The sequence below is a fragment of the Falco cherrug genome, chromosome 5 (assembly GCF_023634085.1).
Source record: "Falco cherrug isolate bFalChe1 chromosome 5, bFalChe1.pri, whole genome shotgun sequence".
Lineage (NCBI taxonomy): Eukaryota > Metazoa > Chordata > Aves > Falconiformes > Falconidae > Falco > Falco cherrug.
In genome coordinates this window covers 18,935,085-18,952,953 of record NC_073701.1, presented here as the reverse complement: position 1 = coordinate 18,952,953, position 17,869 = coordinate 18,935,085, and the positions used below count along the sequence as shown (strand labels likewise).

The window sequence follows — 17,869 nt, the reverse complement described above, 5'->3', positions numbered from 1 at the left end:
CTTTCCCCTTGCACACAACGGGGCTGTTTGATGGAGTTTGGAGCTGGGGAAACTTTGGGTTTGTTGCCAGGACGGTTCGCAGCACTTTGTGGAAAGCAAGAGCGAACAGTGAGACCGACAGAGTGAGTGACAAGTTGTTTACAGGTTTCCTTGAAGGGGCCTCTGCTATATTTCAATCTGTCAAAGTTGCTTTTCTTCCCTCAGAACAATGCCTGATTGTTGTGCGGGGAGGTTGGTGATTTTTTTTTTTTCTCCCCTCCCCAAAGAGAGAGAAAGAGGGAGAGAGAAAGCGAGAGAGCAGAGAGGGAGGGGGGAGAATGGAATGAAAGTTCTTCGGAGCACAAATGCCTTTGGTAACATTTTAATGTGTCTAAGCTTTTCTCCCCTATTTCAACTCCGAGAGAGTTGATAACTGTTTCAATTTAATCAGTCTGCTCTTGTTTTATCTTCTTTCTCCACTGATCTTCCTCAGCGCAGGGGATTTGCTCCTGGTTTGTCGGTTTAGGTGGATTGTCGGGCTTTTTTTTTTTTTTTTCCCACCCCCCTCCCCTCCTCCTCCCCCCCCCCCCCCCCCCCCCCATTTATCCCCCCCCCCCCCCCCCATCGGTTTTTAGGACATTGAACGAGTTGACTTTTCCCGTTTGGCGGCGGCGGGCGAGCAGAATTAAAAGGAGAGGACAGGCACCCCGAGGTGCCCAGCGCCTCGCAGCCGCGCCGCTGTGGGGGGAGCTGTGCGCGCAGCCTGCTGCGAGGCGCGCTGCCCCTTTAAGAGACTGGTCAAGGAGTCCTAGCTCAGAGCGAGCGAGCCGGGAGGGAGGGAGGGAGAGGGAGGGAGGGAGGGAGGGAGAGAGAGAGCGAGCGAGCGAGAGAAAATCAATCGGTTTAGAAGGTTTGGACTCACTTGACAGGTTCAGTTGGAGGCGACCATAGGTGGCTGCTGTGACAAAGGGAAATTGTGCTTTTCCAGCATGCTAACTGACCCTGATTTACCTCAGGAGTTTGAAAGGTGAGTCGAGTTGCTGGGGCGGGGGAGCCGCTGCCTTTTGCGTTGGGGGGGTGGGGGTGGTCTTCCCCCCCCCCCCCCTTTTTTTTTTCCTATTTTGTTGTTTGTTTGTTGTTGGTTTCTTTTTTTGTTGTTTTTCTGTTTTTTTTTTTTTAAATTTGTATGAGCACGCGTGTTTGCGCGCGTGTGCGCGGATGGGCTGCCCGCGGTGCAGGCTCGCACAGCACACGGGGACGGGCGCGCAACTCCGGCGCTTGGCGGCAGGCCGGGGAGATGCTCCCCCCGGCCCCCCCGTTACCTTGGCTGTTCCGGCGGCGTGTCAGTTCGCCGGGCGGGGGGTGGGGGCGGGGCGGGGCGGGGGAGCCCCGTGCCCGCGGCGGGCGCCGCCGAGCCCCGAGCCCGGCCGCCCCGGCGGTGCGCAGCTTTGTTCCGCTGCCTCGGCGGCCGCCGTGCCCTCCGCCGGGCCGCCCGCCCCGGGGCGCACCGAGCGCCGTGCCCTCCCGGGCAGCCCTCCCCGCCCCCGCCCGCGGGCTCCCGGGCGACGGAGGATGCCCGGCGGCGGGCGAGGCGGGGGGTTCAACTTCCAGCCTCGCCCTCCCGTCAAACTTGGGAAGGCGCTCCGCCGAGCACATGACCTTTTGTTGATCTAGCAGGAGCGATTATTTTTAGGCAAGTTAACATCCCGGCCCTCTGTCAGGAGAACATCCTTCTGCCTGAGGAGGGGGAAAAAAAAGTGAAACTCTCGCCTCCAAGTTTTGGCCGTCGCCTCTCTTGCGGAGTGTCAGGAGCAGGGTCTGGGTGTGACGAGTGGGGTTTGGGTATGACGTAGACGTGCCCATCTCCCTCTGCCCGAAGCAGGAGCCTTCCCTGCCTGGAATTAAGTTTTTGCTGTCACTGGCGACGGCTTGTGACCTCCGAGAGTTTAGTCCTTATTGCATCTGATCTGGCGCTCCTAAGAGGTTTTGAAGCGTTTTCTCAGGCACTTGTACACGCGTCCATTGATGATCCGGCATCCCTTCCCTCCAGCTTAATTTTTAAAGGTTATTAATAGTCCCTTGTGCGGCTGCAGTGAACAATCCAAACTTTCATTTCTAAGCAGTAAATAAAAGAACGCCAGGATGCGCGTTACTTAGGTTGTTCTCATCTTCGTGAAAGCTACCTCCTGTATAAACATTTGGTTGTATCTGACTATGCAATACAAGCTAGGTGCTAGACCAGCTGGTTAAAAATATGCTAAGTCAAGCTGTTCATCGTTCAAACCTACTGAATTTGATAGTAAAGGCATAGAAAGAAGGCAAGATAAAAACATTTTAAGTGGGCTGAGGAACACGCACGCAGAGAAAGGACAAGAGAGAATGCTTGAATTAAAAGATTGGAGAAAAATAAAATTGGGAAATGCAGAAGAAAACTATTTTAACGCTTTCAATCCTCATTCTGCAACTAGAATACTTCCTTACTAGAAAGTGGAATTGGCGTGGTTGCGCTGCTCCAAGGTTGTCTTTAATACAATTAATTTTCCAGACTTAGTTGGAAAACTTGGCATTTTTCTTTGGTTTGTTATCATTACAATAATAGAACAAAATTGGTTTTGTTCATGTGCATTGTATTAAGTTAGTTCAACTACCTCAGGAAACTGTTACAGTTTCTGGTGTGGAATCTGATCTAGCATCATGGTCATGCATTTGTCTTGTTCATACAATTAATAGATTCAAGTATTTCGTATGCTCCACTAAGATTATACATACCAATTTATAAGCAAGCGATTTCGATTATTCTTTGAACTTTGTGATGAACAGCATACTTGTAAACTCTGTGAAGCAGAATGAAGTCCTTTCATTTTCCTATTGGGGGACTTTTTTTTAATCTGAAGTCTCTCTGCCTTATATTTATATAAATTTTATATAAACCCAAATAATTTTAGACAAAACATCTTCCTTTAGAAATAGAATGAGCTTCTGTACTCCTTTCTTTTTTTTTCTCCCCTAGGCATACATTTCATTTTCAGAGATCCCAGCTTTGCTCTTGTAAACATTCTAGTTAAATAATCAATACGCTGCTCTCCTTTTGCTATGCAGATAATAGCAAGCAGTAGAAATGTGAAGCAATAAAAACGAACCTTGGGACATATAATTTTTTTTTTTTAACAATTTTCCATCTGCAGTTGAAATTGGTAATACAAACCAATATCTCTGTTAATCATTACCATTTGTTTACATTGTGTGTGTTTGACTATAGTTACACACACATACACAGAGTAGATACTGTCCATGTAATATATGTGTGTTTATCAGAAAACAGCCATGAGGACACACTTTCTCTTACCCAGAGATGCACAGACCCTCAGACACACACACGCTTACAGAGTTGACGTGTGTATATATGTCCGATGCACAGATGACTGTTTTTTAGACGTTTGAGGCAGGTTATTTTCCCACATTCTCAGTAAACACAGTTCTTGGAGCACATTTTTTCAGTTGCTGGGGTCGAGCTTGTCGTATCTGTATGACTGACTTCAGTGTTGTTATTATTATCTATCTCCCACTATTCCCTTTTAAACTTGAAGAGCAGATTAGAAGGTAAAGATTTATCGGGTGAAGTTGTTTGCAGTTCAGGTCTCAGAGCGTCTGTATATGTATCTCAGGAGGTTATTCTTCTTTCTCTGTTGTCTTTCCCATGATGTTTCAGTGTATCCTGGTAAACTGCAAACAGTTCAGAAACTTTCCCTCACCCCAGATGAAGGGATCTGAATCAAGGGGACTTCTCTAGTGTGTCTGTGGCCATTATCGGGGGGCATTTACGATACACACTTGGAATGAAAATGATCCTCAGTGTCAGATGAATAAACATTCATTAATACCTTCAGCATCACTAGCAAATTGCAGTAGGTTTTGTGAATTAGCATGTATAATCACCATACCAAAAATGTGAGGGTTTTCGTCTTTTCCAGAGAAGTTACTTTCACGTCTTTATTTCTGTTTGTGGTGGTTCAGCTGCTTGATTGAGAAGAGCATCAGAATGCATAAGCTGAGGGGGATGATGTTTGCAGAAATGTAGGAAGAAATGATAACTGGAATCTGCTCCGTTTGTTACACAGGGAAAGGATAACTTCTGGGATGTACTTTGTGATGTACCTGTGGCACTCTGAATTGGCTTTAAAGGTCTCGAAAAGAAGAACTCTTTTGTTTGGGTTTTCTTTTTTTTTTTTTTTTTTATTTTTTAAGATGGGTCATTACACTAAAATATAACAAGTATGGCCACACTACAAAGAAAGTTTACTTCATTGAGGAAAAAGTAGAGACAATGTAGCCAGAACCATTGGACAGCTGTGAAATTTACAGAATGATAAAATCTCAGAAATGCCCAACATAAAGTTTTAATGTCTTAATAAAATCTGATTAATGAAAAATAGATAAAGTGACTGCTTAACAATGTCCCTAGTGTATGGAATGTTCTTAAACCTAAATTAATTACTGCATATTTACATTTCTCTGTAGACTGAGAGAGAGACTATGCTAGGCATCCGGACAGAGTGACATCCTTTCTCTTTCTCTTTTTCATTCTTTTATTTTTTCTTTTTTTCTTTTTCTTTTTTTTTTTTTTTTTTTTTTTTTGTGTTTTGGTTTTTTTTTTTTGTTTTTTTGGTGGGGTTTTTTATTATTATTTTTAACTTGCCAGTTCAAGGCAAAGAGGTACATAGTGTTTGTGGAAGAAAGAAGAATGGGTTATTGCTGCTGTAGGAAAAAAGGAAGAGCTAGAAAAGACAAAAGGCATGGATGGGAGCAGTGAGGATGGGGACAGTAGAATAAGTTTAACATTTAGAGTCACCAGTTCCGGGCACTCGAAACATTCTCTGTACTGCGAATAGCTTGTAGAAAGGAAAGGCTCAAGGATGTAAAGCAAGCCTCTGCTGGGAGGAAAAAAATATACTTAGCTGCTTCAGTGCTGCACTGCACGAGTCATTTCAGACTCCCACTGAATTTATTTTGGGGTTGTACCAACACTGTCAAATGGAGAAATCATTTTCCTAAAAGGAAACTTTGCGTATTCCTAAGAGCTTTTCTTAGCTAAAGTTACCCTAAAAGCTTTCTTCTGCTGCTGCATTCAGTGAGAATTTTGGAGAAAGAATAATACCTTTCTATTAACCAGCTTGCTCAGAATGACGTCCCACTCTCCTAAAATCTTCCTGTAGAAGTAAGAGAGATTACTCCTTCATTTATAAGAAAACAGTGAAATTTCTTTAATATCGGGCTGAATAGCTTTCACCTCCCACTGAAATGTTTTGAGAAAAGGACCTTATTGCTTACGTTTGTATTTCTAGGGGTCTGGGATCTGAAGAATAAATATAGTGCCATTTAAAAGTTTCAGATACTGGGTTTTTGCAGTGACAAAAATTATCATGTTTTTATTTCTCTGAGCTAAGGCTGAAGGAATTAATGCATCTGCAGACTACTCATTAATGTCCTGTGTGCGCTAATTTCATTTGTTGTGCTTACACTTAGTGAGAAAGAAGTTGACTGTTACAGATTATGGATTTTAATGAACATCTCAATAATTTACCAGTTGCTGAAATTGTGAACTAAACTTGGAAGGCAAAAGCCCAAATGAGAGAGCTGATGAGTGACACACCAGCCTGCACAATTCGACTGTTGTATTCATTGCATTTGAATCAAATCGGGAGTTTGGCATTACTAATTCTGGGTGGCTGGCTCATCATATGCATTCAAGGAGGTAATTAAAACACACACAAACACATACACACACTCTCCCACCAAGCATCTTGCGATGTTTATGTGCATAGTGTGTTTGATTGGTACCTTTAGATAGGAGAGGAATTGTTTCTCCTTCTCTTGCTGTCCAGAGATCTTAAATATATAACTAGTTTACAAAATATTTACTACTTCTCAGGGAGCTTTTAACAAGCATTTATGGCTTTATCATTTAGGAGGCATGTAGTATCTGGTTGAGTTACTTAAATGTGAAGCACCCTGATAGGGTAGGCATATGTGTCTGTGTAATGTGATATATCTGTAGCTGTACAAAATACAGTTTTACAATATTTATACAGGAAAAAAGTATCTCCTCCCAAGGCAGATTTATGGTTTCTTTGCATGGTTTTCATACTGTACTTTTAAAAAAATAATCTCTTAATGTTGAATAGGCTACCTTCATGTTTACATGTCAGATACCTCTGCTTCTTCCAGAAGTCGGCGTGACACCCTCTTGGCTTGTTTTCTGGTGGTGGGTTTTTTTTGTTTGGTTGGTTTGGTTTTTTTTTTTTATTTTATTTTATTAATTTCTTGTGTAGGCCTGGTTATAGCGTAATTAACTTGTAAGTGAAAGGGGAAAAACATGTTGTTATGTTGTACCTATACAATGGAAATATTCAATGCCTGTGAATTCTGCTGCTGTAGTCAAGAGAAAAGAAGAGCTCACAGCAATTAATCAATAGCTGTAGTACGTCTGCTGATGGCAAGGAGTTTGTTTAACAAGTAGCATCCTTAGAAGCAAAGTGCTTTTCCCTTTTAAAGTACCTGTGGATTTTTAACTAACCTGGAAAACATGTGAAGTCTCCTGTACTTCCTACAAAAGGTAAAACAATGTTGTATTTGAGTGTGTTAAAAACTGTTCTGCAAGTTAAGCAAATCCTTGTCACATTATTGTATTACCTAAACCAGAACTTCTCGAATTTTTAAATGGGTTGGGTTGTTCTCTTGAGCTTTTTGCTTTGGGCAGCAGGCGAGGGCGAGCAGTTGCACACACTGTGCCTGACGGGGATTTATGGCATTTGGCCCTTTCACATACCCTCCCGCAGACCCCTCGCGAAACCTCGCCACCCTCCACGGCTGTAAAGTTTTCACCGACGCCTTTGCTGAGGGTTATGATGCTAGCCTGCAGTCTGCCACACGTCCCACCTCTCCCACACCCTACCGAGATGCTGCCTCGGTCCAAGTGGCTTGTACCTCACCTGTGGCCAGCAGCTGCCTGGGGGGCAGCGGGGAGCCCCACGCACCGCAGCCTCTGCTCGAGAGACATTGCTTGTCACCTCCGTGCCAAGCCCAGCCTTTGCCAGCCTGAGAAGCAGGGAGTCTCTAAAAGTTGTTCCTGAGCCCACATGTCCTTGTGGCTGTGTGAAGTTCTGCATGCGGTAGTTGTGTGGAGAGAGCAAATTTAGACAAGCTTTTGGAAGAATTCTGGTGAGCGCTGCTTGCAGGGGCCATGGTACTTGAAAAGAATGTAAGGAGTAAATGGAAATAGTGACATGTGCAGTGGTAATTCACAGAAGCTGTCTAGTTTTTTTTAGGATAGGTGCAAAATTTATTTATTTTTCAAATAGAATAAGTAGGGAAAGAGAAAGACGCAGATTGAATTCTGGTTGCTAGAATCACCAGGTGTTAATATGAACTTCAGGAGTGTTAGAGGTGCTGCCCATGGTATTGGAGGAGGGTGCGGGTATTTGCAAATGTTTTTCTATCCCCTATTTTTGATGTGGAATGGCGCTTCTCTTCAACTTGTCCTTTTGTCAGCTTGTTTAAGAAAAAAGAAATAATTCCAACATGATGTTATTTTTGACTTGTAGAACTCTCAGAGTTGAAGTGAACATGAGAAAAAGCTGGGGGCTCGTTTTGAAAGTTTGAAATGGCTTTGACCTTGTTTCCCTTAAAAGTATTTTAAGATTGATCAGGTAACATTCCTTAATTCTCAAATTGTAATTATATTTTCTATTTTAAAATTTTATGTTTGGTGTTCCACATTTCCTTTTTAGACTTCTGGTTTGAAAGACCAAGTATGGAAATTTGTATCGGCAACTGCTCTTTGAGATCTATAATAATTTTAATTTATGTTGCTTTACTGTATACTTCTGCTTATGTGTTTTCTCAAGTTCATATAGACTGTCTTTGTTGTGTTTTGTTTTGGTGGTTTTTTTTCCCCTTAGAATGTAAGTGTCTGCATGCTCTTTGATCTAAATATATCATAAAATGTTACCTTAGTGCTAATTTTTCTGTGTGTTGTGTTATAGTCTCATTACTATGTATTTGTTTCTGTCTTACTAATCTTAACATAATTCTGTTACTTTGGGGAGCAAAAACATAAGCAGAGTAAATAGAAATATAATTTTTGTGTCTGAATAATCAGAGTTCTTTTTGGTGGTGAGGAACTCTGGGGGAGAGAGGGGTATGTACTATTCTTGCATAGTTAAGACCATTGTCTACATCGAATGTTCTTCTTGAACCTTTGTAGTTCTAGAGAAAAAAGACCTAGGAAGGGAAACCCATACAGTTTGTCATCCTCTTCGGGTTTTTTGGTGCTGAGCTTGATTTTTTAAGAATGCAGGAATGAAAAATTGCTCCATGTTTCATTCGTTCATCTCGCAGGTTGGGCATAAGCAAAGATAATGTATCTTACAGTGGGCTAGTTACTTGCCATTGCCAGCTCAATAGATAGCACAAAACCAGAAGAAAGGAAAATGTTAATAGTTCTGAAAATTTTTTAATTCTCTTACTCCTTTTTTACCATAGTTCCATGAAAAGATTTCACCAAACTTTTTTTGCCAATTAAAACAGTGAGTCTAAAAAAACCCTCAATAGTATGCACACCCATATGTACAGGTGCATTCATGTTTGTTCTCTATAGTTTGGTATATGCATTCACTGGGTCACATTAAGTTGCGTTATCTTCAGTTTGCTGGGAATCCTAAAGAGACTGTGCTTTAATAGAGTGTGATGCAGCTAAAATTCATCACAGTCTGAAAGACCACAGTGCGTCTCTGCACACACTTTCTATAATTTTGGGGTATTCGTTATTTCAAGAGAGTGTTTAATGAAGGCTGTGAAGTTTATGATGTCCTCTCACCTTTTGGGGTGACCAGCCTGAGCTAGGGTTGAGGCATTTCGGCAGAGCTTTGTGCTGGGAGGGAGCACTGACTTGCTGTAGTTCCACCCATGCTGTATTTGACTGTAGAGAGTTCTTCTGTCTTCAGAGAAATTCCCTTAGCGGCCTCATTACACTCACTTTGTAAAACAAGACTGAAAACATTTTTCCTTAAAGGTTTAGTCAAGTTTCTATTCATAGGGTTTTCTCCCTAAATTTCGATGCTGTGGCCTCACTGGGGCAGAGGCTTTTTTGGATAGAAATGAGATGTGTGGGAAGGTGATGGTTGGTAAGGGCGGAGGGAAGGATGTTCTTACCCATTTGGCATGTCTATTAACAAACTGGGTCATTTTGTTGTGTTGTATTTACATGACTTGTTCCTGTGCTGGTGTGAAATGTGAATCACCAAAACATGATGATTATTTAAAAGAAAAAAAATAATAGGCTAAATGAAACAAAACTGAAATAGAACTGAAAGCCTACATGAAATCAAATTAAAACAGAACATGCAACTTCATTCTTTTGGTACAATTTCCTTCTGCAGTTGCTGAGTAAAGCCAAATAAGTTTCTTTTCCATGTATGTTAAAAATATCGAGGCTTTTGAGTTTGAAAATCAAAGGGTTATAGAAAATACATATCTCTCTTCAGGTTCAGCCTTTGGTTTGTCTTTTGCTCATGGGTTTTGGCGATTTAAGTAGGTATTTATGGCCAGTGTGTTGTAAAGAGGACTATTGATTCTCATCTTTGTCAAAACTGTATGAACATTGAGTTGATTCTGGTTTTGCAACTGAGGTGAGAATTTGGCAGAATTTCTCAGTGCAAGGCTCTCATCCTTTGCTTATGTTTTGCAAGTTCTTCTGAGTTCTGCTATTCTTGCCTAAACTCTGAAATTAATTGTGTGACTCAGGAAACCATATTAGGCTAAGGTGTTTGCCTGAAATACCATGCAAAGTATGGAAAAATACTGTGCCATTCTCAAGTATGCTATGCATCTCTTTTATAGATAATCTGCATGTGTATTAGTGTCATTGATTTAGTGTGTTTTTGTAGAGTGCAAGCATCCTGAATCAGGACCCCATTATGCTCGTCACTGTACAAACACAAAAAAGAAGGTTTCTTTCCATTCCACAGAGCAGCCTTTGTGCTTAGAGCTTAGAGTAATATCAATGTGTCTTTGTATGGGGAAAATTCAGAAACGGAGAGTAGGTAAGAGATCTCTAGCATGCTTCATGAATGAGATTTCAGTCCTGAAGCCATGCTTTAGAATTTATAAATTGAGCAATATATTTGCATGTGTATTCTCTGTATGTTTTCTACACATATGTATGTAGAAGTTGCTTTACTGTTAGAAGTACTGATAATATTAATAATAGATTCATACTTCCTATAAAGTCTTTTGATTAAGAATTCAGAGCATTTGGAAAGCACTAATATACAAATCATGAAGGTTTCTGTGCTCTTTAGATCGAGAAGCAAGATTAGCTTCAACCTATAGATGAGAAAGCTGAGGGACAGTATCACAAAATTGTTTGCATGGGTCGGTATAAAAAGTAGAGATATGACTGCAGGTCATCTACTTGAGATCCTAAGAACATCAAATTACAGACTTCTGTCTGTCTGGTTATAATTTCTAAAGGTCTCATTCTAACAAGATTAACTATAGTATTCAGAATACTTTAAACTGTAAAGTAGGGACTTCGGAGTATAATGAATAATGTAAAGTAAAGAAATATTTACAACCCCAGCCGCATCAGTTAGGGCTGGGGGGGAATACTGTCCGTAGCCCCTCCAATTATCTGAACATGCTTCTGACTGCCTACCTGGAGGTGAGTTTGCAGAACTGGAGTTAGGCAGCAGCACCCACAGTGTTTAAGCAGTAAATTGAGAGACATTGTGTGCTACTAACAGTCAGGTAAAGGTTTCATCCTGGAGAACAATTAACATCTCAGCCATATGTACAAGAACTGTCATATGTTTTATAACCTGAGGACCAGGGACTAGGGGAGTCCAGGAAAAAATTATTCACATGGAGAATATTAATGTGAGGAACAGACTCTACTGAAAGCAGGCAATGTAGGCAGCCACAATGAGCAAACCAACTAGCTTAAAAGGAAAAAAACACGCTGCGGAACACAAAATGCTTTGTGATTCTTACCTGCATATTTGACATCTGTTCTTTAAATGTGTGATAGAGATCCAAAATGAAGGAAGTGATACAGCTTATTGAAAGGGAGGAATTATTTTCTTATTCATGTTAAAAGTTCTAATCTGTTCTAGTGTTTTTATTTTTTTTTCATTTCCAACTGTATGCTCAGTAAGAGTAGGGCTGAATCGCTGGAGTCTGCTGGTGGATTCAGATCTAGTCTCTGTGTTGCATCTTTTACTACATACTGTTGAGAAAATGGGTATAAACTAAGGAATCCTAGGTGGATTTGATCTCCGTAGCCTATGAATATCATGACTGAGCTATTAAGTTATTTTCTTTGATAAGCTTTTTAAGAGGGAGACTACTTTCAAGATAATGGATTATAATCAGGCATGTTCCATAGTGTTTCAGTACTAGTTATTCAGCAGTGTGTTCACAAAGACCTATTTTGTGGTAGGGCTAGTAAAGGCATCCTTTAAAAAAGTACCTGTTCATTCTGAGTTTGGACTCAGTGGCACTGAAGTTCAGTGTCAGGTCCTAAAAATGTAGGCCTAATTAATTAATATTCTGCTCAATTCTATGAAAGAGGCTGAAGTTTTTCACCTCAGTAAATCAGGATGGCGTGAAGTGGTAATTCACGACAAGATCATTGACCAGAAGCCTGACTTTCCTTAATTTGCAGCAAACTTCCGTCAGTTGCAATGCCAGCAGAATTCGTAAAGCATCAGGAGAGATCTCTGCAGGCTTCTGGAAGACTGTAGATTTCAGAAGTTCTGTGTCAGTGTGCTTTAAAGGCATGTTAAGTATCTGTTCCTCCTACACAACATGTATCCCTGGCAGATTAGAAAGATCGGAAAGGCGGTGATGAAAATGCACCTGGATTCTGCCAGGGCTAACATCTGGGCCATAGTGGACTTGGCACTGTGCACAAAATCAATCTTTGTTTTGAAACTGTGTGTTTCCTAAGGTAGTAATTCCCAGTTGTGGCCACCAAGGTCTTAAGTGAGACTGCAGCACAAAACGGCATTCTTCCAAATATACATTTGTTTGATAACCTCAGTTGTCAAAAGTGTGACCTCTGTTAATTTGTCACCAGGCAAATTATTGTCACCAGTTCCCAGATTCCGTGAGAACCCCAGGCAGACAGCAGAGCCCCATGCTGGTAAGCATTTCTGGTTTTGCTGTTTGTGGTAATAAACAACCCACTTACAAATGAGTTGACTGAGGTACCTGCAACTGAAGTGGCTTGCCATGGGCTGTCCGGTATAACAGCAGCAGATTCATCAGCAGATTCTTGGAGGGCTCACTGCCCTCGTCTGGAGCTGATTCCTCCAGAGCAGCATAGCCTATTTTATATTTTCATATTAAATAAGCTAAATGAATATTGGATAAGAAAGACGGAGCCTTATGATTAAAATGATGAATAGAATTTCCTTCTTGGTGTTACTTAGAAATATGAAAACAACATGAATGAAGGTGCTGTTGTTATAGTTGGATAGAGTCTGACATGGAAGCCTGTATTTTTAAAAGCAACTATAAAAAATTAGAGTGTAATAGAAGTTAGAACATTATTTTAAAAAGAAGATAAATAAAATAGCTTTCTACATACATGTGCAGTCTATTGAAAGGCCATCCAAAGCACTGATACCAATTTAAGAAGATGATCTTTTGCCTTAATTATACATCTGGGACATATTAGCTGAACATTTTGTGGAGAACTGTGAATACCTTAGTTGCCAGTTGTCTAAAATGCTGCTAATGATTGCTTCAGTGCCAGTGTTTTGATGGCTAGAACCTAGGCCTGAATATGAATACAAAGAACTCAATCTAAAAAAACTGCGTGTGCGCACACACTTTTTATACAAAACAGATTTCAACCATCTGCTTGGCACTTAGCTTTGCAACTATAGGCTCTGATATGAAAGGGAGCACTGTCCAGGTTATGAATGGTGTCACTTTTATTGGTACCTTAGAAAAATCATAGGGTTTTTAGAAAGCTTGCGTATCCAATGGTTTTCTTCAGTGGAATAATAAAAACTACTGCTTTAGCCAAAATTTTGTGCCTTCCATCGTTCCTCCAACGGCAGCATCTCCTTACCCTTGCAAAAGGGATTTTATAGTGACGAAAAGTTTCTGTTCTGCACCTCAGCATTTCAAAGTCTATCAGAGGAGTTTAGATGAGTGGCCCTTAGAACTGACACCCCAGATGGTTTATGACACAAAGCACTGTTTGCTTAGGAATACGCTGTATAGCAGAGTCTGTTGCCCAAGCACTGCAGAGCGTGTCAAATCAGCATGGAAGTTAATGGACCAAAAGCCCTTCTGAATTTAACACTTTCCCATTTGATCTGAATTTACAGCTTTAAATCAGGACTGCAGTTTTCCTTTAGTGGTGCAGTGGTGGAAAGTGAAGTTGATAACATAAATTACAGGCATATAATACAATCATTTTGACCCAATTCATCTATTTAAAGGTTTAGAATGAATGAAACTGACTAATATCTTTAGTAAAAGCCTATTCATGAAATATATTTAAAAAAAAAAATGAAAAATTGAAAGTTAGGAGAAGATTTGAGTATGTATTGCTTTGATACTCTGACCAGGTCATCTTTTACTCTTAAAGTACAAAAAATCAAACATCTTTGGAGCTTTCACTCTTTGTTAGCAATTTAGGATATTATTTCTTTGCCTTTGCTAGATTTATCCTTAAAATATGCAGGACAAAATATGTTTCTTTGCTTGTTTTCTTCAAAAGGCTTTGATAGTATTCTCCCTTAGGCACCCGTTTGGAAAAAGATGACGAAAATGTAACCTCCTGCATGTAACAAAGCTTCTGTGTTTGGCCATCCATTTAGTGCTGTGTCACATTAGTACTGTGTTGTTAACACCTTTGGACAGGGCTAAAGGTTCCTTGCTGCTCTGTCTAGAGAGCTGCTTGTGTCGGATCATAATGTTGCTGGACACTTTTCTCAATAAACACACTTTTAATTTAAAAGTAGGGCTGGGTTTTTGCTTCTGAGATGTCAGGAGTGTGAATAAAAGGAGTAATTGTTATTTATGCTCTTATTTTATAAAGATTTCGTTTTCTCTATGTTACGTGGTCTCAAGAAAGTACTACTTTTAACTGTTACATTTTATTTGCCTGAGTCTGTCTTTTTGTGGAGAACATCTGAGATGATGAAAGAAAGATAAAGTTGGATCTCTGTGGATAAGATGATGATAATACTGGAAACTTAAAAGCTGCTGCATAGTTTTAGATGAATCATAATGTATGGACAGCAAAAATCCTACTTTAAAAAAACTATCTATAGGAAATAAGCCTTAACTGTATTAAGGTTGTAGCCCTAATAAGCTAATAGACTTGCAGCTCTCTGTATTATTTCTGTCCAGTCTCTTCCTTCCTCAGCTATTCTCCTTTCACCTTCTCCCCACAAGCAGTCGGGCATGCTTTCTACATTTTTGTGGAGAGCCCTGTTATTCTCAAAGGTAGAAATTAAAACAATAAACCTATTAGGCTTAAGGAATTTCTGAGGCCCTTTAAGTGGTGATCTGGATGGAAAGAAAGGCAGTTCTCCAGCCACTGTGTCACCATGCCTTCCCGTAGCAACTCTATTGAAGTTACTTAACCATTTTATTTAGTGAAGCAGTTCTTCATGTTGCATGCCATAAAATGGGTTTCTTCAGGAGTGGGAAATAGAAGCCTATCTTCTGTTCAGTGTTAATGATTGTACAAGAATAAGCTCCTATATTCAGGGATGGGTGAGAAGAAATTCTGTAGGAAACGGTCTGAGCGGATACATAATGAAACCTTGGCTATTCAGCTCTTGTGTTCTTGGAAATTTTAGAGGGGAAAGTCTCCTTGACCAATGTCAACAATTTGGTCATTTTCTTTGCTTCCCCTCCTCCTCCCTTTAGGTAATATATTTATTGTCAATTTATTTTGTGTAGATTCCTCCAATCCGCTGTGGTTGGAAGGGAGTTCTGGAACGAGTGCATGGCAAGGTAAATATGAGACGGCAGTTGGTGGTGTGGGAGGGAGGGTGGGGAGAAGGAGGTGGCAGAGGATACGACAGTGCAGCTACAGTTTTAAACAACCTGACAGTTGTCCCCCTTTTTATTAAAATGGTAGCTTTCAAGCCAGGTCCCTGAACTGTTTAATTTGATTTACACTGTTAAGGCTAAGTTCCCTCATGATGTTAATAAGAACTGAACCTTTAGATGTTGCTTTCCCTTCTCCCCCCCCCCCCCCTTTTTTTTTTCCTTTTTTTCTTCTTTCTTTTCTTTCCACCATTAGAATTCTAGTTGTGTCTCTTTCTAGTCTCTTTCTATTTGCTTAAAACAAATGGCTGTGCTGTGTCACCATTCATTTTAAGCTTAGACATCTGACTTGGGAAAAGCTTGAAATGGGAAGAGGGTGGTTCACAGAGGAGGATGCATTTGGTAGATCTAGTGGGCTCCTTCTTACGATTTTCAGCCAGTTCAGTGTTACTATCAGGTTGCAGTTGCATTTGCATTAAAGCTGGTTCAAAGACTGAACTTCAGCTTTCTTCGTAGCCTCTCAGTGTCCAAAATAAATGAGGTTCACAATAGGCAGGTGCCAAGTGGCTACAGTAATGTCAACCCGACAGTTTCTTTGACTGTCCAGCTCCAGTGTATGAGGGAAGGTGAGGTCAGGCACACAGGACTTTGGAAATCAATCCCTTGAAGTATTACGTGCTACTTCTTCTTTCCAGGAAGCCCTAGGTACAGATTTGAAAGTCTACAGAATGAAGTGGGCTACTACATTGCAAAGGCTATATAACATCTGAATTTTTGGAGATTCTGATGTTATATTTAATACTGAAAGCAGGAGGAAAGGATGAATGCATGCATAGGAAGAATGCATGAGTTTTGGAAAGAAAAAATGTGTGAAAGAATTGTGTGTGAGTCAGCTGGTACAAAAAACTTCTGTGTCCTTTTAGAATTCGGGGGCAATTAAATGTGTTTTATTGACACACTGCCTTGTGTCACTCTGGTTTTCGGCAAATGAGTTTGATGCTCTTATTGGTAGTCTTAGAAAAGAGGGCAAGGGCTGAGTGAGTCTAGAGAGCAGCGTTTGCCCTCACCTCCAGAGTTTTTATTACTGGCTCCTCTGCAGCCCTGGGTAGTAGGGACATCATGGGAAGTTCGTTCTTCCTCTGTTTTTGCAGTATTGTTGTGTGAGTGAACAGAAGTTGTGCTTGTCATTCAGCCTCCTTGCACAAACCCCCATTCCTGAAGGACGGTAAGGCTCTGTCCAGCTCCTACTAAAAACAATTGTAAAACTCTCCTTGGCTTAACATGGATGTTGGATTGGGCCCGTTAGATGGGAAGAAAATAAAAGTGGAATTGTTGTTAATGATTCCTATTGATGCTTTTCCTGGCACAAAGTACTGCAGATAATTGTTTTTAGATGAAATACAGTTACATCTAAGTATTACATTTATTAGCTTTTCAAAGGAGGAATAACCAAACTGGACATATGGGGTGTTTGAAGTGTGATTGTGTGAGACTAAGATAATTTCAGGAGAATAGCTTAAATCGCAGGATATGTGTGATGCCCTTTGTATACAAGATGTGGGGTTGTGGAATTTATTTTGCATGCACTGGTTTTCACTGAGAAAGAATCCAGAATGCAAATATATAGTCACATTTAGAATATATAAGGAACACAGCCTCACTGCTGTAGACTTCAAGACCTATTCATCAGGCCTGATAGTGACATGATCTATGGAAATACTTCAATTCAGCAGGTTTAATCCTTTTTAAGAGTAAGTTGCTTGAAAGCATTTTGAGTAAAGACTGAGAAGGAATATGGTATATGGAACACACAAATAAAGGCCAGCCCTATTAGGCTCTGAGTAGCTTTAAATCCTTTGAAGTTCTGTAGGTTTTGAACTTCCTAAAAGATCAGAACCAACAAAAGAGTTTTCACCTTATCTTCATGTTTTTCTGCTGTAATCAATGATGTAATTTCCACATTAAAAAGGGGTACTAATGTTTCTGGTATAATCTAGCCATTGCCCCAGCCCTCCCCATGATTTGGTTAGAACATGTGGTATAGGCAGATACTGAACAGTCCATTTTTCTTCAGCCTGATTCTGGAGTGTTCAAGTTAAATGATGTGTGTAATTTCTCCACGTTTTGGAATGTTTCCTGTTGACTTCAGTGTGTGATTTAGCTGTAGAAGACTGTGATCCAGAGCCTCTTAAGAGCAGGCAGAATGGTGAGGGCACTGCTTGTCTCACTGTATTCTTCTCATTCATCCAGCGGGTGAAGGGAAGGAATGAAGTGGCAGAGCTTTTGTTGCTTCTGTTTTTTGGGAAATGTGTTCAAAGAACTGTTTTGGAAGATGATGGTGAAGTTGTTCCTACTATTTGCACTGCATTGCCAAAACATTGTGCTCTTGTATGAGGTAATAGCTGTGGCTTGTGGCGACATTATGAAAACATTGGTTTGTTATGATGATTGCAGAAAAAATCCCAGATACATGGTAACGTATTTGTAATATTGTATTGAAGTGAAACATGGAAAATACAGCATAGCTTGGAGTCCCCTTGGACTGATTTCATGTTTCAGGAATGAAGAAGCAATTGTGAAAAACTGAAATGGGTGTACATGACATCAATTAAATAATAGATTTTGGTCCATTTTAGTATAGTGTGTGTCTTTTTTTTTTTTTTTTTTTTTGGTATCAGTAGTATGTGTTACAATTGGTTGGTAGTAGAAGGTATTTTACATTGCTAATAATCCAAATTAGATTATATTTTTTTGTGTGTGTCCTGTGAAATAGAGGCAATATTAACTAAGATAACATTGCTGCTGGAAGCCA

The 17,869-nt window shown here is 40.4% G+C and overlaps 1 protein-coding gene across 11 annotated transcripts in view; it reads left to right on the top strand.

The window, feature by feature from the left end:
- SOX5 (SRY-box transcription factor 5) overlaps positions 1-17,869 on the top strand; it is a 602,225-nt gene that overhangs the window by 304,243 nt on the left and 280,113 nt on the right. For 9 of the 11 annotated variants that reach the window (XM_055711623.1, XM_055711621.1, XM_055711620.1 and 6 more), the window contains exon 1: positions 859-1,006. The exons of 1 other annotated variant lie outside the window; for it this stretch is intronic. In XM_055711623.1, the coding sequence (XP_055567598.1) occupies positions 969-1,006 (38 nt within the window). In that variant the 5' untranslated portion in view covers positions 859-968. Of the gene's footprint in view, positions 1-858; positions 1,007-12,160; positions 12,182-17,869 lie in introns of those variants that run through there. One more of the 11 variants, XM_055711619.1, reaches the window with a different exon arrangement.